We start from the raw sequence: 20,087 nt of genomic DNA on the forward strand, positions 1-20,087 counted from the left end.
GTCATAAATCGTTTATCTGAAAGTATAGCTGAACTCATTTTGAGGTTGTTTATATTTTTAGCCTGTACCATCTCTTGAATGTTAAAAGGTCCTTATGTTGTCCTCAGTTCATTAAGTAGCTTTTAATTATATTTTCCTTGAATTTATTTCTGTGTAGCTTTGAGCAGTTTCCCTTCATTCTTAGGTATTGGGATTTAGTGAACTCTTCTCTGGGTCATGTCTTCCAGATTGGGAGTCGGTATATGACCGAGTCATTATGACCCAGTAGCAAGCTAAAGATGGTGACTGTGATTGTTAAAGTACAGTTCACTAAGTAATTTCAGGTCTATTTTAATTATCACAGTAATCCCATTAGGTAAGAATAAATATTAAGTCCATTTTATAGATTGAACAGTTAAGGATCAGCAGGTTAAATTCATAGAGCTATCGGTAGTAGAATTAGGGAATTGAGCCCATAGCTCCTGATACCCACAGTGTTTTGTTTCCCTTGTTCTACTTGATCTTTCATCTGACCTAGATTCCTCCTCAGATCTGCTCTGTGGCTTATTGTAGGGGAATAGAGCCTAATGACTAGTACCCCAGAATGGCAAGGATGGGACCAGGGAGCAGTAATCTGAGAGGAAGAGGGGAAAGGAATCCTCATTACTAGGTTCCAGATACTGTACTAAGTGCTTTCCATGCTCCTTTTTATCCTTTAAATTTTATGACTTTGGGGCTGTTTCTTCCCTGTTTACAGATAATGAAACTGAGGCACTATGTAATTAACTTGTCTTACTGCCAGTTGTGGGAGAGTCTGGAGTCCTTTCTCTGACCCCAAAGCCCTCAAAGGAAGACAAGCACAGATTCGGGAGAGATGTATCATTGGGTGGGAGTAGCTGATTTGGATAGAAGAGAGCAAGAGCTTAATGCACTGGGCTTGAGCTGAGGTCATAGACATTGTTTTCTGCACTTGTTCTCTCTCCAGACTCCCTTCAACAGACCAGGCCCATAGAACAGTCTGTCTGGATGACTAATACGTGGTTAATGGTTCCTGATGCTAAATCCTTGAGGACTTTTCCTGGGGTCGGGTGTCCATACACAGTGTTTATTCATTTGTACCCACAGTTTAAGGGTAACAAACAGTGCTTTACAGTTTTATCAGTGATTAAACTTTTAATATCTTCACGTCATCAACTAAGATGACTTTGTTACCAGATGAAAGTCTTTTTTTTTTTTTAATTTTATTTATTTTTGAGAGAGAGAGAGAGAGCAAGTGAGCATGGGGGTTGGGGGCGGGCAGAGAGAGAGAAGAAGACAGAGAGTCTAAAGCAGGCTTTAGGCTCTGAGTTGTCAGCACAGAGCCTGACAGAGGGCTCCAACTCAGGAGTCTTGAGATCGTGACTTGAGCCAAAGTCAGATCCTTAACCGACTGAGCCATGCAGCCACCCCAAAAGTCTTTTTTTTTTTTTTTCAAGTATTATCTTTATTTGAGAGAGAAATAGCAAACAGGAGAGGGACACAGGGAGACAGAATCCCAGGCAGGCTCCACACTGCCAGCACAGAGCCCTCTGTGGGGCTCGAACTCACAAACCATGAGATCATGACCTGAGCTGAAGTCAAGAATCGGATGCTTAACCGACTGAGCCACCCAGGTGCCCCCCCGAAAATCTTTTTTTTTAACCAACAAAACAACTTACTCTCTTTTTGTAAGATATACTAAAGTAATTTCTCATAACACATATTAATTTTTATCAAATTACCCTAATTTCTCTCACCATAGGCACTTAAATATCTCAGTTCTGTATTAAAAATCAGTTCAGGGGTGCCTGGGTAGCTCAGTTGGTTAAGCATCTGACTTTTAATCTCAGGTCGAGTCTCAGTCTCAGGGTCGTGAGTTTGAGCCCTGCATTGGTCTCCATGTTAGGCATGGAGCCTACTTAAAAACAAAAACAAACTCAGTTCAGAATTTCACCTAGAATTCTGTGTTGCTCTCAAGACCATTATGATACTTTTACTGATTGTTAATTACCTTTCCTTATAGATCATGGAAGAGACCTACAAAATGGAGTTCATGTACAGTGGTGTGGAGAACAAACAGGTGGTGATTATCCATCACATGAGGCTGCAGGCCAAAGCCTTGCAACTTATAGTAACAGCACGGACTACTCGAGGGTAAGATGTGTGGCTGGCTAAAAGCGAGGCACAGTCCTTTCAAAGACGCTTCCAAATGCATTCAGAGATCTCACCAAAGTTAATGAGAAGTGAAAAGATACTTAGGAAAGATTAGCTAAGAGGTATACAAACTCTTCATTTTCTCAGATATTCCAAGTTCTATCTTTGGAACAAATTAAGTCTCTGGAAAACCCCTCCAGTGGCTCTCTGTTGCCTATAGCACAACATAAGACTTCATTAGGCAGCACTGACATTCTTTTTGGTCCTTGCTAGATTTCTTTAAGAATTTAGTGCCAGGAACCATTTTTTCTCTTCTGAAGGGACTAGTAAGCTCTCCGAGACAGTAAAGACAAATTAAGACAATGTGCAGTGTAGTGAGACTACCTTGTTCAAACCCAGACCTCTCCACTTCCTAGTTGTTTGATTATGAATGGGTTTTTTTTAAGCCTCTCTGTGCCTTGTTTCCTTGTCTGTAAAAAGAGAATGATGACAGCATCTGTCTCATGGGGTTTTTATGAAGAATAAATGGGATAATACATGTAGAAGCACTTAACATGGTACTTGGTACATAGTAAGAGCTCACTATCAGACTTTCTAATAGAGTTGCCATATTTCATTGGTTCTAAAATGCACATTTAAAATTTTAACTTCTCTGAAATTTTGATTTTATACTTTTTTAATTTTGATTTTTGCCATATTTTGATTGAAAGTGTTTTTTTTTTATTGTCTGTTTCTTATTTCATAAAATAAAGGTGCATCTTAAGAATGATGCATTGTAGATTTGATACAATGCAGTAACTTGTTCCCAGGTGGAGGACACATGTGATGCTTAGTCAAGTGATTGTGTCAGTCTAAATGTGGCATAGAGAAGGAAATAGGAGTGTTTTTAAGCACTGAGAAATACCGAGGCAGAAAGAACATTCTGAATGTTATTTGATTTCTTCACTTATTTTGATCTAGTGACCTGATAAAATCTGGTAGTGATTTAATCTTAGAGATAGCCATACATCCATTTAACAAATGTTTAATCCCTACTATTTGCCAGTCACAGCTGAGCAAAGACCGGTGCTTGTGTTGGCATCTACACTTTTTTATTTAAAGAAAATAGATATATTCTTCAGTTTATGTATAATTACTAAAAAAAAATTTTTTTTTAATTTAAATATTGCAGGTTAAGTGAAGGTTCCCTGGTAATCTACCCCTTCTAAAACAACTGTCAACAGACTCTTCCCAAGCCAGATAAATACATCTACATTATAAATGTGTGCATATTAATATAAATGGAATATTGATATACTTTGTGTTCTGCCTCCTTTAAATTTCATCCAACAGTATTTCTTTTTTTTTTTTTTAACATATAATTTATTGTCGAGTTAGCTAACATAGGTTGCATACAGTGTGCTCTTGTTTCGGGGGTAGATTCCTGTGATTCATTGCCTACATATAACACCCAGTGCTCACCCCAACAAGTGACCTCCTCAGTGCCCATCACTCATTTCCCACCGCCCCCCCACCATCAACCCTCAGCTTGTTCTCTGCACTTGAGTCTCTTATGGTTTGCCTCTCTGTCTGTTTGAAACTGTTTTTGCCCCAACAGTATTTCATTTTTCCATGTCCTTATATAAAGACTCTAATATATTTGGTCTTTACTTGTGCTGTAATTTATATTTTCCATTTGTGTGCATCCCTGCTTATTTCCTTTCTTTTTTTTCTTTTGGGCTTAAAAAAACCCATTCATAATCAAACAACTAGGAAGTGGAGAGGTCTGGGTTTGAACAAGGTAGTCTCACTACACTGCACATTCTCTTTCTTTCTTTCTTTCTTTCTTTCTTTCTTTCTTTCTTTCTTGGCTTTTGCTGGATTGGTTGTTTTCTTTGTATCTTTGTTTCATGCATGAGTTTGAAAGTTCTGATCCTACTTCTCTTGTATGTGCTGCTGAAGCGAGCATGAGTTCTGATCCTACTTCTAACCTTTTCAAGTGAGAGGCAGTGCAAGATAGGGGTTAAGAGGACTATGGTTCTTTGTTGCTTAGACTCAGATCTTGATTCCCACCATTTGGAAACTTAGTAACCTTGGACAAGTTACTGAAGATTTCTGTGCCTCATTTCGATCCCTGTAAGTTAAACTAGGATAATAATAGTATCTGTCTCGCCCTCATAGGGATATTGCAAGGATTATCGAATTATTATATGTAAAGCTCTTAAAATACTTGCCTGACGCGTTCAGACTAAACACTTGATAAATGTTAGCTTATATTAGTTGTAGAAATAGTATTTTTACTTATTTTTACTTACATTTTTAATAAACATATTCAACTTATCAGCACAAAAAATTAAATAGACTTTTTAATCACCTTTATCACAGTCACCTCAGATCAAGATGAAAGTTCTAATGTGTTTTTATTTCATTGTCTCATACTGTTAAATAGTTTGGAATTAAGTTTCAGCTTATTATGTTTTTATAATGTATTTCTTATTTTAAGAATCCTTTCTTAAAGTATGCATTAATCTTTATAAGTACTTTTTCAAAATGAGTTAGCTCGAACTTGCTCACTCATTTTTTGTGTGTGTGTGCCACAGTTGCTTTTTAAAATACCTTGTCCTTTTTTAAAAAAAATTTCTGTTTATTAATTTTTGAGAGAGCGAGCACGAGTGGGGGAGGGGGAGGGAGGGGGTGAGGGAGACACAGAATCCTAAGCATGCTTCAGGCTCCGAGCTGTCAGCATAGAGCACAATGTGGGGCTTGACCTCATGAACCACGAGATCGTGACCTGAGCTGGTCAGACGCTTAACCGACTGAGCCACCCAGGCACCCCTAAAATTCCTTGTTCTAATTCACCATTTGACAGCAGTGCATTCTCTAGTAATTGTTTTTCTAAATAAGTATGTAAGTGATACACTCATTGAGACCCTGCATGTCCGAAACTGCCTCTCTTTTGCTCTTATGCATAATTGGAATTCTTTCAGAACTCTGTAAATGTTGCTGAGTTACTGTTTAGTATTTAATGTTACAGTTAGGATATCCAATGTCAGTCTGGTTCTCTTTCCTTTGTTTCCTTATTTTTCTTGGTTCTTTTTCTTTTTCTCTCTGTTTAAAATTCAGAAATTCTACCAGGATGTGTGTAGATATGTGTTTTCTTTCAATGCTTTTAACTGACCTTCAGTGGGACTTTGAAGTATAAACTCTGCTTTTAGCTCAGGGATCTTTTCCCAACCATTATTTCTTTAATTACTACCACTTCCATCCACTCCAGTCTGTCATACTGGATGTTGTGTCTTCTGGGCCTATTTTCCCTTATATCTTTTTTCTCATAATTTCAGTGTCTTAGCTTTTCTACTGTATATTTTGTGTAAATTCTTCAATATGCTCCTTTTTTTTTAACTTTTTTTAAAAATATTTTTTATTTTTGAGAGAGACAGAAAGACAGAATGCAAGCAGGGGAGTAACAGAGGGAGAGGGAGACACAGAATCCTAAGCAGGCTCCAGGCTCTGGACTGTCAGCACAGACCCCAACGCGGGGCTTGAACTCACAAACCGCGAGATCATGACCTGAAATGAAGTCGGACGCCCAACCGACTGAGCCACTCAGGCACCCCTCAATATGCTCTTTTAAGTTATGACTTCAGTTTTCATCATTTTTCAATATAGTATTCCTTACTTTTGAGTTGATTTCGTTATTACTGTTCATTTACCAGTATGCTTTCTTCAGTGCGCCCTTTTCATAGCCGTTTCTCTTGCTTTATCAGTGCAGTATCCTTTCAGATCTCCTCTTTAATCTCACTGAGGTTATTTATTAGAATTAAAGAAAAGATTTTCTGAGCTTTCTTGCCTTGACTTTCTCTCACTGAGGTCTGCTTGGTCTCCTTTACAGCCCTGATCATAGCATCTGATGATTTTCCATTGTCTTTGCATACTTATAAATGGAAGTAGATCAGTGTTTGGTTTCCCAGTGGACTTTACTTTTCCTCTGCTTTCCTTCCTTACCCTGAGAAAAAAGTGGAGGTTCTTAGTGATAAAGGCCTACTTCATATAGCATGTAGGTGAGGCTTCTTGGTCTGTTTTGGGGTTTGGAGGTAGTTCCCAAATCTATTTTATGTTTTACTATTGGGAAGTTCTACAAGATGACTCTATATAGGCAGACCCCACATTGATACTGCTTGGCTGAATTGCTTTCTTTTTACCCCCTCCTGAGGTCTCCTTTCCAGCCCTCTTACTCCTGGAGATCTTTAGTGGGTGAACCTCACTATCAGATTGCAGTTCCATTTCTGGTAGTTTATCAGAGTTAAGAAAGTTTCAAGTGCTACCTGTTTTTTAGGAAAAGAATTCAAATGCATGTTGTTTGTAGAGTAAGTTTCCATTTGTCATTTCTCATTTATTTGTTCATTCAACAGATATTTATTGAATAGTTGCTTGTGCCAGAAAATATATATCAAAATAATTAATATAAAAGTCCCTGCTCTCATGGAGCTTACATTTTAGTAGAAAGATTAAACTAGGTTATTAAGAACCTTGACACCCTTTTCTTGCATGTTTTTATATAAGGAGAGAGTATTTGTCTGTTTTTCCTCACTGGAATTTTACTCCTCTAATGAATACAATATTAATGAAAATAAATACAAAGTTTCATTTGGAAATTACAAGAAATAAAAAGAAAATGAGTGGCTGTGAAGCCAGAGAAGCCAAGTGAGGAAAGAACATAGTCCTGTCTATGGGCAAAGTAGTAACAACACTTTTCCCCTTCTGCATGAGAATTTGACCTTTGGTTAACTTTCTAGGTATATTCCCTGGAAACCTGGTATATCAACTGTATTTACTAGGTAACACTGTGATCATAAAAATTGTCACTGAGAAAACTGCATATAGACCAGAAGGGACTATTAGTAAACTGTAATTGCCTGATGCAGACACCATAGCTTTGGGTTCTACTGAGTGCAGTGATTCTTTTAACTGGGCACATCCCTTGTGGGGACCCTGGAGGGTATGCCTATGGATTTGTTTCAAGAGATGTTAGCACCTATGGAGCATGAGGCTTCTCATCCAGGCTGGTCTCCAAACTCAACTGACGTAGATGTCATCTCCTTGTACCTGAGCTGTCTGTCCACGGCAAGATCACAGCTCCCAGACAGCTCTGTGGATGGCTGAATGGAGTGCGGTGAGGACTCCTGCAGGGAAGGAACATGACGCTGGATTGCCTGCAAGCTGTGCTTCTGCCCTGTATCCTTAGTGAGTCTGATGCCAGGCACGGTCTATGATAGCCCTTGATTTTGAGTGTTCATTGAGCCTGATAGCCACTGAAGTGTTCTAATTGGGTCTTGGCATTCTGGCAGATATTTTCCCCCTAGGTCCATTAGGAATCTGCTCTTCCTTTTAGAGATAATTTTGATAGTGTAATACTCTGATTTCCTTTCACGTAGGCTCAGGTTTCTGGGAATTTGGTCCTCATTCCTCAGTTCGAAGATTACGTAAGCCAAATATATGTATGTATGTTTGTTTTTCTCTTTTTCTACAGAGTTGACCCCTTATTTGGGATGTGTGAAAAGTTTTTACAGGAAGTGGACTTTTTTCAGAGGTAACTATTTCATTACCATCTAGCTTACTGACTCCTGGTTATGCAGATAACAGCACTTAGAGGGCAACAAGAGCAATCAGAAGCTAGAATCCTTGGTTTAACCCACGCATCCAACCTGTTATCTGTGGCAGTGTGCCCTCGCGCATTTTTTTTAGGGGTATGTAAACTTCTTTAAACTTAGCTAAATGTGCAACAGTGGTACAGTAAAAATATCGAGAATCATTTGGATTCAACATTCAGCTGGGCCACAAAAAGACAAGTATCTAGATGGTAAAACAAACTTTTTTGTTGAAAAATCTCAAAAAAGTTCTTTTCACCACTGTTCTTTATAGAGAAATATGGAAATTCAACAACAGTAATCTACAAAAAATTGTTCCATAATTCTGTAGGTAGCCTTTATTTTGTAGTACAGCTATGTTTTCTCAGAGTTCTGTATGAAATAAATTGGTTAAAACAGATCTAGTAGATGAATGGAAGGCTTAGCGAAGAAGTGGTAGTTGAATTGGTGACCAGACATGTGATATACTGGCAATATAATACTAGGAGGAAAGAATTTATAAGATTTTATAGTCTAATATTTATTAAGTCAGATATTTCATTCTTCCACCCCTTATCCCTGCCCCCATGAACCTCATCAAACCTGAAGTTTACATGACTATACTTTTGAGTCTTCATCTGGGTGAGATAGCTTCCTGTAGGGCTGAGTTGCAATACCACGCTTCACCAGTGGGTGCTGCTCTCTAGCAGATGATACACTCCAGTTTGGCTCTTTAAGATCCTAGCTTCACATCTCAACTGAGTTCATGCCTTACTTTGGTTTTAGATTTTTTTTCTCCCTCCCTCCTCCCTCCCTCCCTCTTTCCCTTTTTCTTTCTTTCTTTCATTCTTTCTTTCTGAGAGAGTCTGTGCGAGCAGGGGAGAGGGGAAGAGGCGGGGAGAGAGAGAGAGAGAGAGAGAGACAGACAGAGAGAGAGAGAGAGAGAGAGAGAGAGAGAATGAATGAATGAATCTTAAGCAGGCTTCATGCTCAGTGTGGAGCCCAACGTGGGGCTTGATCCTACAACCTGGGACCATGACCTGAGCTGAAATCCAGAGTTGGATACTCAACCGACTGGGCCACCCAGGTGCCCTTGGTTTTAGATTTAAGATGGAGAGTCTGTTTTTGCACATTTGGGTTGAAGAGACTTTTAGGAAGGTGATAGCTCTGGTATGCCATAGTTTCTCATCTCTTGCATAGAGTTGTACATTCTTTCTTAATTCAGCCCCTGAGTCCCTGCACTGCTATTACCTCAGTGAAATATTTTTCGACTGTCCCCTTCTATAAGGCAGGAGTACTGTGGAATCAGAGCTGGGAATGAGTTTATTTAACATTTTTAAGCCTCAATGCAACATCATTTTCTCTGAATCTATGTGTTCCTTTCTACAAATATAAGCCCCATTAAGATAGGCATTTTCTTCTCTTTTGCTCACGGTTATGTCCCTGGTGCCTGTGATAGTAGTTGGCACTTGCAGTCTTAAAGACGTATTTGTTAACTTAATTAATGAATCTATAATATGAAAATAATGATCGTAACAATGCACAGGATTGCTGGGAGGATTAAATATGATCATGCCAAACACTTGAGGAGTATATCTGGCACATAGGGGTATTCAATAAACAAGGCTATCAGGATGCTCATATCACCAAGGTGTAATTATCTAGGTGCCTGGCTTTCTCATTCAGGGACCATGAGCTCCTTCAGTTCATCACTTCTCCTACCTTAGGATTTGGCATATGTTTGGGGATCATCCTGTGGTAAATAAATGCTTAGTCACTTGGCTTCTGTTTGTTCCTGCAGGTGTTTTATTGCTGATTTGCCCCACCTACAGGACAGCTTTGTGGACAAACTTCTTGACCTGATGCCCCGACTCATGACATCCAAACCTGTAGAAGTTGTCAAAATTGTACAGACCATGCTGCGGCAGAGTACCTTCCTACACCTCCCCCTTCCAGAGCAGGTCCTGTCAAGTCTGTTCAGACAGAACTGTTGACGTTGGTGATCTTCTTTGACCAGTTGAATAGCTGGGCTAGAGCCTTCCCTCTGATTGGCTTTCACATGTTCACCTGTTAATAATGAGACAGAAAGCTGCACGGATCATGTTTTGTCGCCCAGGGATGACCTGGCTTCAGGATCATTATGTTTTTTTCTTGCTTACAGATCCACAAAGCTTCAGCCACAATCATTGAGCCAGCAGGCGAGTCAGACAATCCTTTGCGGTTTACATCCGGGTTGGTTGTGGCCCTGGATGTTGATGCAACCCTGGAACATGTGCAGGATCCCCAAAGCACCGTGAAGGTCCAGGTCTGTCAGATTTTGGTCCTCATAGAGCTTCTAGACCATGTGTTGAAGGATTTAACTTCAGCAGCCCTGTAATTTCTACCTGAGGGACAGAAAGTGAGGAGAGAGAAGAGATGATTCTTAATGGTGAAGAGTCTTGATGTGAATCCCATCTCTTCCGCTGATTGTGGTTTAGAGCAAGTTACTTTAAACTCTGAACTTCAGATTCTACAACTGACAACTAGGAACAATTGACACTGAAAGGAAATGAAGTATATAAAGCCACTGGTACCCAGTAAGGGTTCACTGAATGACAGGGGTCTTTCTAGTCTTACAATGTGAAGTTAAAACTTGGTATTTTCAGGGCTGCAAGCAAACTGTAATAAACAAATCCTTTTCAGGCTGTGGATGGGTCCACTTGGTGAGCAAAATTTATGGGTTGAAAAAAATCACTAGGGAGTATTTTTTCCTAAGTTAGACATATTAGAGACACATGCCAGATGCAGTAGAGATACCAGTCAGTTTAAACAGTCTGCAGTTAAGCCCCACAAAAATACTACCCACTTGCCCATCCATCCACCCATCCACCCATCCACGAAGTAATGCTTACTCACATGATGAGCACTAGGGTTGCAGGGGTGAATGTGTTAAATTCTTGCCCTCAGGATGCTCAGTTTCAGTGAAAGACAAATAGATACGCAGTTATAAAACAGAAGTTCAGTCATCATTCAGACATGCACAGAAGAATACTGGGGCCTCTTAATGAATACCTGATTGGTCGCGTACTATAGGCCTAATTTTGGGAACCCATCTGCAACACTACCTTCTGAAAAAAGACCCAGCCATTTAAATGAGCTGACTTATTCTCAAGAATAGGAGACTGACTGGTTCACTAAAGTAATGGAGTAATGTACTGACTCAGCCTCTGACTATGAAACTAGGAAGTTTCAAAGACAAGAATGGAGGGGAACACAATATACCTCTCTAAATATGCCTCTTTGGCATAAAGAATATTTGGGGATGATTGTTTTTGAGAGGCCACAGAACCTGGAGAATCTCTGAAAACAGAGAAGTTGCCCTTTTGTGAGGGAAATTTACATTTATAAGGGAAATCACCATTTGTAAAGGTGTCTTCTTTGTACCTGGAAGAGAAGGATTACTAAATCTCTAGAAACTCTTTTATCAGTGAAGCAGGCACCAATTTAAGTTTGCACAACAGGGGCACATGTCTGGCTTGGTTGGTAGAGCATGAACCCCAGTATAATATATACAATTATATATTGTATTATATATATACAATATATAATGTATTATATTATACATATAATATATATATATTATATATATATATATATATATATTATATATTTATTTATTTATTTATTTATTTTTTTGCATAGCAATCTTACCTTTGTTTATTGTGCTTACCTAGTAACCTCCCATAACTGGCTCCCTCCCACCGCAACACCTTCCTTTGGTCTTTGGTGGAAGATGGTATTTAAGGTGATGTCTTGGGCCATTTCAGGGAGTTAATCAGTTTTCCTGGGTATTTCCTATGTTCACAGGATGTTTACATGTTTTAAACTTCTGTTTTTCTCCTGTTTATCTGTCTTTTATTATAAATGTGATCTTAGCCAAGAACCTAGAAATGTAGAGGGAAAATTATTTTTCCTCCCCTACAGCTTAATTCCAATTTTTAGCTACTATAAAAAATTCTGTAATATATTTATAATACACACACACACACACACACACAGTGAGACAATTTAATTTGGATGGTGTGGTTGGAGGCTGAGGAAAAGGAAGACTTTGTGGAGACACTCATGCATGGATGAGGTCTGAAAGGATGAGTAAGAGCAAAGGATAGGGGCTGAAGGAGGTATTCTAGGCATAAGGGATATGAATAAAAGTAGGGACACAAGCACTGACAGTAAGTGAGTACAATCTGAGGACAGAATAGCCTGGAGCCAGCAGGGAAAGCTTCTGGAAGAGGTAAGAATGAGTCAGGCCCTGAAGATTTGCCTGTGGTGACAGTAGAGGGGGGAAAAAAAACTCTGGCTTCCCAGCAGGAATCCTTTTTTTTTTTTTTTTCCTTAAGGAATTCTTTATTATAAATCATAAGATGTACGGAGAACTAATTCTGAGTTGATGCTGCACATTTTTGGTTGTGTTTTTTTTCCCCCCACATTAGTGGTTTTCTATTCTACCTCCACTTTAGAGTTACTCAGAAAACATTAAAAAGTAATGATGCACAGGCCTCAGCCTACACCAGTTAAATCAGAATCTAGAAGGTAGGCCCCATGACTATACCAGTTTTTTGTTTTTGTTTTTTTTTTTTGAGAACTCTTATATGATTCTAATGTGGAGCTAGGGTTGAGAACTACTGTTTCACATTTATCCCTGAAAAAAGTTCAGTGGTCAACTAAGCATAAATGAAATTACAGGCAGATTATTTAAGGGTCATCTGCTAGACTTTACTAGAAAATGTCCAGAGCCACCCCACCAAGTGCATGGCCAAACTGTTTAGAAGCCTTTACAGGTGGGGAGCTCACTGTCTATTTGCAGGACAGCTCTGATGGTCGGAATGTGCTGTCCAGACCAGCACTTTTTCTGTTTTGGACAGATGAGAGATTATTGCAAGAGGACCTGGTTTGGGGGGTCCCAAGCAGACCAGGTTCAGTCACTAGCTGTTGGCAAAATCCAAAGGCCGAGAGACAGGTGGTAGTGAAACAAGACAGCAGTTTATTTCAGGGACGAAATTCACTGAAATTATTTCACTGGGAAGACAGCAGGCTAATGTCTCCAAGACTGTCTCCATAGTGCTGAGAATACTTCCAGGTTTATAGAAGGAAAATGTGGACAAGGTGGGTGGGTACATGCAGGTGGGCAGTGAAGGTCCTCACTCCTTGTCCTTGGGCCAATCATGTGGGGTCTTGCTGGCTCAGTGCAGTCATTACTGCTTGAGGGGGTAGTTTTGGTTCCTGTCAGGAGATGCTTTGCCTTCTGGGTCTTTTGTCTAAGTTAAGAGATAGGTTGGAAAGAAGAACTGAATTGATGAGAAAGTTTGGGGTAAAAAATGGAGGTAGCTGACGTCCTTTTTCATTATGGGACCAGAGTTGCATAGTTGAAAGACCTGTGTGGTTCCCTACTTTGTCCTTATCAGTAGATTTCCGTAGTCCAGGCCATGTGGTTCTAGGATCAGCTGTATTTGTTCGTGTAGTTCGTTTGTACGCCGTGCAGTGTGAGGGGCCCTCTGCATAGATAGCTGTGAGGCTCCCCTACGATAGTGAGGACGAGGCTCTGGCCATGTGTGAGATTTGAGAACTAGCCAGTGATTTGAGCTGTTAACAAAGAAAAAAAAAAAAGACAGCCCAAATTGGAGCCATTTGACCCCCACAACAGGAAACCAAGACTTAATTACAGTTTCGACCCATTCCAGGAATGTGTCCTTTCCATTTTGGACGACTCCTGGGAACATTTCTCTACTTGCTCGATACTCAGTAAAGCCAATTAGATCTTCAAACTCATGTGGTTGAATTTTGTTTTTTAACAGAGCAGACCCTTTGTTGACAGAGCTATAGAAAGAGCTTCCTAGCTGCTTATAACCTCGTGGAGAAAATGCAGTCACAAAATTATTCTAAATGATTGGTGGTTGGTGGTGGGTGCTGGCCTGTGATGCGATTCAGAGCCAGGCAGGGAGCAAGTCACCCAGATGGGGGTGTCTGGGAAGGCTTTTCACACTAACATTAGTACTTTTGCCTATTCTTGTACTAAATAGAGGCACTATATTCCTATCACTTCTTCACCATGAATTCAGGAAACATTTATCAAATACTGCTTTGTGCTGGGGCAGAGAGTACAGGGATCTCAACAGCGTTACCTCCCACTCCTAGAACAGTTTTTAATGAAAGCTGGTATCTTCTTTCCCTCCTATTTTGGGGTTCACAACAGACACTGCAGTTTTGTTGAAAATTCATGGCTCTTCTATTTCTTTTTCTCACTTCTCTCATTTCTTAGGTCTTATATCCAGATGGCCAGGCTCAGATGATTCATCCTAAGCCAGCAGACTTCCGGAATCCTGGCCCAGGGCGCCACCGGCTTATCACTCAGGTGTACCTCTCCCACACTGCCTGGACAGGTAAGGGGTCAGTGGGCCAAGGTGGACAGGAGAATATGCTCCTGGGGATGACACTTACCTTGAGGCATTTGTTTTTTTGCACTTTGAGAAATACATGGTTCAGTCAGGCCTGCTGAGGACTGTACTTAATTTCTTAAGGAGTTTGAAAGCTTAAACTGGCTGCATTTAGACTAATTTGCTGCATTGCTTTGATTGCTTGCGGCACAAGATTTTGTCAGAAAGTATACAGGAGATTACAATAGAATGGAATCTCCTGGAAAGAGACCTCGGCTGGATGCCAGCATACTATTTTCTTGTCCTAATTCTGCTACTGACTTGCTGCATAGCCTTGGACAAGCCACTCTCCCTTCTGAATCCATTTCCTCACCTTCCAAATGAAAATGATAATTCTCAACCTAGGAGGTTCTGACGATTGCTCTGTCTAGAAATGAAACAGTTTCATGTTTCTTACCCCAAATTAAAATCATTCTGTCTTTGTATATGAACCATTTAGTTCATTTCCCCCCAAACAAGTAAACTATTACTGCCCTCCCCTCCCACATGGGCTGGTTTAATGTAATAATTTAATAATTTGTGAAAAGATAGGGAGGTTACGTAAGTAACTTTAGAAATTCTTAAGAATAAAATGGAAGAATACAAGTGCATGGGACATTACATTTCAAGCCTGTAAGGCTGCTTTAGAAACTGGAAAAAGAGACTCGGCCTACAGAACCTAAAATGTGGGGGGAGAATTGGCCTCACTGGTATTTTCTCAATCATTGAAGATGATTCAGAAGCATGGTTGTTATTGGGGAAGGTGTTTCATGACACCAAATTTGGTTTATTTTAGACTTAAGTGGTTGCTTTCTAGACTTTTCTTTCTCTATATTACTTACATGAGTGACTTAATGCCCTTATTATTGGTTTCCCTCTGTCAGGGGTGTTAGGTGGGTATAAATGACATAATAAAGTTTTCACAAAGAGGAAGTAGTGCTCTTGAATATCAGGGCAGCCCCTTTGGGGATCTAGTCAGTGACCCTGGGCCTGGCCCAATTTAGGGGGCATCCGGCAATGCTTTACCCGGGATCTTCCTCCCTGAGCATCCCTCATTTCATATCCTTGCTGCCTGGAATGTTCTGCACTATTAGCCACCACAGGAAGGTAGAGAATTTCTTATTCTAATCTCTTCTCATAAAGGGATCCTAGACTTGATAGCTAGAAAGATAGGCCATGGGACAGTATTGTTTTGGAAGGCCCACAGCTCAGAGAGGCAAACCACAGCATGCTAGATCTCAGAAGAGCCTCAGAGTTCTTAGAGGGCCCTACCAACTTGCCCTGGTCACACAGTAAGTCATTGCCCGAACTAGGGCTACCAAGCTGTCCTGAGCCTGAAGAATTATAATTCATTCAGGATCGCCCCCTTTGAGAGACTGCTATTACAAACTTCTTTTTTAATTCTCAACGTAGTGCTAACTAATGTTGGGAATTCTCCCATTTAATTTGTTACTGACTTTCCCATTAGCATGAAGGCACCACAAGAGCAGAGAACTTGTTAATCATCTTGACCTCTGTATCTCTGATGCCTCTGTATCATGTGTCCTTTGAGCCTGGAAGGTAGTAAGTGCTCAACAAATAATGAAAATTGAATACAGGATTTTCAATATGCCATTAAAATTCATTTAATCCTTAGACCAAGTTGGGGAATTTAGTGTCCTGTTTTTCATTTTATACATGCATAAATGGAGGTCCACATAGCTGGTCAGCGGTGGCGCTGAGGCTGGCACTCACATTTCCTAACTACCAAATCCCTTCCGACCTGGGACACCAAAGTGAAACATGTTCTCCTTCTGAATGCACCTGTGCCTTCTTTCTCCTAATCCAGGAGATAGAGCCTGGTGCTGGTGGGTGTTCCTCCATGCAGGCCTTCAGCAGCTCTGTACCAGGGGCCTCTCCTCCGGGAGGCAGGAGTCTGCCATGTCAGAAGCTTTGAGTCACGCCAACCAGGTTCCAGATTCTGCCTCCCTTGCTCAGTGATCCTGAGAAAGTTATTTTACCTCTCTGTCTTATTTTCTTCATCTGTAAGATGGAAGCAAGAATGCATACTTCATTAGAGATCTTCCAGGCATGATGAATAGATTACATGGTTTGTCCCACATGATCTTTTGTTCCTTTGTCCTATTGTCTCCTCTTGTTGTCTCTCCCCTCTCCTCTCCTCTGATGGCAATGGCTGGCATTGCCATTCTTACCACATGCAGGTGAGGGAAGGCATAACGAACAGGTGGGGTTGAGTCCTCTGACCTCCCCAGGATTTGGCTGAAAGTGCTGTGAGAATCAGGGCTAGGTTGTGGTTGGTGGTTGGCAACAGCCATCTGGGACCTAAAGAGGGGATCATATGTAGCGGGAGAGCTGATACTTGAGCCTTATGCTGGAGAGCAGCACTGGCTTCATTACAGTTATACCCAGGCTGCTGTCAGGCCCCTCATTACATGATGGTGTCCATACCAGTAGCTGGTAAGTGGTGGTGCCAGGGCTGCTCTCTTGGTCTGGCTAGTTTGCTCTGGCTGGAGAAAAGCAATTCAGTCTCTGCTCTCGTCCCTAGAGAGAAGTCAGGACGTGATTAGGAAGAGGCCTGGGGTGGGGGGCATTGAGAAGTCCTGGGACCTCTGCCCTTGTTCACTTAGATCCCTCCAGCCCTCATATCTAGGCATTGGGCTCATCTTCAACACTTGCACATTTTCCTCCCAAGTTTATTCTATTCCTGGCCCTTTGCAATGGTCTTTAAGTTTTTCCGGAAATTCTCTCCCCCTCCTTTATAGAGACCACATGGTTAAGAGATTAATTGCTTCAGTTTATGAACTGGGCTCAAATTCTGTCAACGGTGTGGATTTGTGCAGTCACTTAGAACCTCTCAGAGCCTTGAGACTTTTTGGGGATTGTGACAGTCTTTCATGGTGTGGCGGGGTGCATACTCTTCAGGTGATGTGCTTGGCGCAGAGCAGGTATTCTCTTCCAACGCCTTCCTGGGCTCCTTCCTCATTCTTCTTACAGACTTGATTAGAGTGCTGTGCTCCATTGTAACTGTCTCTGTCTCCAACAGTCAGCAACTTGAGGGAGGGATTACTCACTCTTACTGGGGCCTGCCACATGCAGACACAAGATCAGTGCCATAATGTCATATCATTTAAAGAATGAAAGGTTTAATGGCGTGATTTTAGGTCCCTGAAACATGTTCTTGGTCACTGGGGAGAATTTTTTGCCAGAAGTGTTTGCTAATCAGGGCCGCTTCTCCACTAAGATGGTAGAGTCTGTGATACCTGCAGCCTTCGTGCCCGAGCCACACAGGAAGAGCACGGTTATCTGGGCATGAGAATCAGCCATATGTAGGCCCGTTTGGCCCTCTCTTAAGGCTAGAAGGCCTCCGTTTTTAGCTCCCTTCTGATCCACCATGGATCTGAACTGCAGGGAGCCCACAGAGATGTGGCAGAGAAGCCGCACATCTGCAGGCTCGGGCTCAGCCTCACAGGATTCAAGCTGGGAAAGTGTCTTTGTTTGGTGAGGGGGAAGGGATGAGGGCAGATGAAGAAATGTTTAGAAACCCTATTGCTTCCATCTTTGATGTTGCTTTTATTTGACATTTCATCCCAGTTCCTAGCAGTTGCCCTCATAGAGGATTTCTTTTGTCTTTTTTTTCCAGAACCATGCCAGGTGGAAGTCAGGCTGCTGCTGGCCTACAACTCCAATTCCCGCATTCCAAAGTCCCCCTGGATTGAGGGTGGTGAGGTGTCATCCCAGGTGGAGACCAGCATCGAGGGCACCATCCCCTTCAGCAAGTCTGTGAAAGTTTACATAATGCCCAAACCTGCAAGGCGCTGAGGCACAAGCGGGTTTTAGAGCCGAGGCTGGAAGGCCCTTCTTAGCTATCAGAGTGAGGCGGAAGCCTAGAGCACTTCACCTGGAAATGGCGTAAGGGCATAAGGAGGACATGACCCTTTTAGTCTTGTCTAGTATCAAATACAGGATAAATTATTTCGCATTAAAAATCCAAAAACCTTCAAATCTACACCTCCTCCTTCCCTGTCCCCTCATACCTCCAATAAAGTTGGGAAAACACCTAGGTGTTCCAGTTCCTGGTCCTTAAAAAATTATGTGGCTAATAGGTTCAACATTTATATCACATGGTTACATTCTTCAAGTATGAAACAAAGATGTAATTTTCTAGGCACCTCCAAAGACTTGCTTATTAGAGCATAATCTTGTTTCTTACATCAGTAGTCTGTTTGCTAGGGCCCACTCCTTTCACAGGTGTGCTTTTTCACCATCGACAGTTCCTGAATGGCCTTAGACGTCGCTATCTTGCTGAGAAGCTCTTTTCCCAACTCAGGCAGTAGCTGTGCCAAGGACTGAAGGAGTAGCTAGAGAATGAATCATTTTCATCCCTGAGGGAGATTCTTGATCTTGCCTGTCATTACCCTAAGAACCAAAATAATGCATAAGGGCCATATTTTAGGAAAAACAAGGATTATGGAAAAGAGGGATCCAGTGTAAGAAATAAAGTCCTCTCCCACTACACACTACATCTTTGATGACTCCAGTTGGAGCTGCGTGTGAGTTAAGGGTGTAGCTGGGGTGTAAGAACAGTAAGTGCACCAGAGATGTTAACTGTGTGAGGGCTGTGCTACTTTACCTGTCATTTAATCCTTGCTGCAGCCAACTGAGTCTTCCAGAGACTTTAGAGTGAGGAGTCTTGGGAGGAAACCTGTACAGTAAGTAGTAAAGCCTGTATTCATTCAAATCCAAGATGATTCCAAAGGCCTAGGCTGTACCAGCTCAGGGAAAGTATATGGAAAAAGCCTTCAGATCTTAAGCTCTCTATGCCTCTGTTTCCTCGTCTATAAAATAGAGATAATTATACCTTAAATGCTGTTGAATGGGTTCAATCAAATAATGCTTGGTAGAATCTGAATCTGCAGCCAATCTTGATCGTATTTGGTACGTGGAAAACTTATAAAAATAATAGGAAGATTATAGGATTACTCAGGTGAAGCTGGAATTTTAATTCAAGCATGTTTGGCTTTTGCTTTAATGCACTTGACTTGTGCCCAGCAGTGTTGTAAACCCTTTGCATGAATTAACTCCTGTAATCCTCACGACCACCCTCTGAATAGTTATACTATCATCTTTGTTTTACAAGCAAGGGAGTTGGAGTTCAGAGAATTAGTAACTTGGCCTCAGTCACACAACTAATAAACGATAGAGCTGGGGTTTGAACCCAGGTAGTCTGGCTCCAGAACGTCTTACCTGCTAGAGTGGGACTAAGGGAAGAAAGATCTTCACAGCACTGCCTTTTCTAGTGTACTTGCTTGTTTTGTATATCTCAAGGATGTGCCATCAGTGGGCTCTTCTGTGTCAACAAGATACCCTGGCAAAAGTGCTGTCCCTGGTGACAAAATGAAGCTGGGAGCTAGGCCGAATCACAGCACAGTCCTTACCCAGGCATCTAATGATGATTGCTAGGTTGGAGTGTAGATGAAAACAATGAAGCCCATGGCTGCCAACTGAGCCCCTCATGCTATAGCTTTAGAAAGCCTCCTGGGAGAAGGCTGTGCTGCATCCTTTTCAGATCTAGTACCCCTGCTATAAAAATCCTTTTAGGTTATCTCCCATTTTACAGGTGTAGAAACTGAGGTTTTGAGATTATGTTTTTCTCCTAAGGGGCAAAGCTAGGACTTTCTCCTAGGTCTTAATACCCAGAATATAGTATGTTTTGCACCAAAGGTGGAGATACACTAAGGGGCAGATTATGGCTTAGTATTAAGATAAGTTTTTAAAAGGTAGGTGAGAATTAAATGGGATACATTAGGAGATAAGAAAATGTCCATGTTGGATGTGTTCAAGCAGAGGTTGAACAAGCTCCTAACAAGTTTATTGCAAA

At 41.2% G+C, this 20,087-nt stretch overlaps 1 protein-coding gene across 2 annotated transcripts in view; it reads left to right on the top strand.

The window, feature by feature from the left end:
* INTS4 (integrator complex subunit 4) overlaps positions 1-18,266 on the top strand; it is a 120,138-nt gene extending 101,872 nt beyond the window's left edge. The window contains exons 18-23 of one of the 2 annotated variants that reach the window (XM_042904472.1): positions 2,021-2,151; positions 7,661-7,720; positions 9,559-9,718; positions 9,919-10,062; positions 14,056-14,176; positions 17,850-18,266. In XM_042904472.1, the coding sequence (XP_042760406.1) occupies positions 2,021-2,151; positions 7,661-7,720; positions 9,559-9,718; positions 9,919-10,062; positions 14,056-14,176; positions 17,850-18,028 (795 nt within the window). In that variant the 3' untranslated portion in view covers positions 18,029-18,266. Of the gene's footprint in view, positions 1-2,020; positions 2,152-7,219; positions 7,483-7,660; positions 7,721-9,558; positions 9,719-9,918; positions 10,063-14,055; positions 14,177-17,849 lie in introns of those variants that run through there. The other variant, XM_042904473.1, reaches the window with a different exon arrangement.
* The last annotated feature ends 1,821 nt before the right edge of the window (positions 18,267-20,087 follow it).

This window comes from Panthera leo, chromosome D1 (genome assembly GCF_018350215.1).
Source record: "Panthera leo isolate Ple1 chromosome D1, P.leo_Ple1_pat1.1, whole genome shotgun sequence".
Lineage (NCBI taxonomy): Eukaryota > Metazoa > Chordata > Mammalia > Carnivora > Felidae > Panthera > Panthera leo.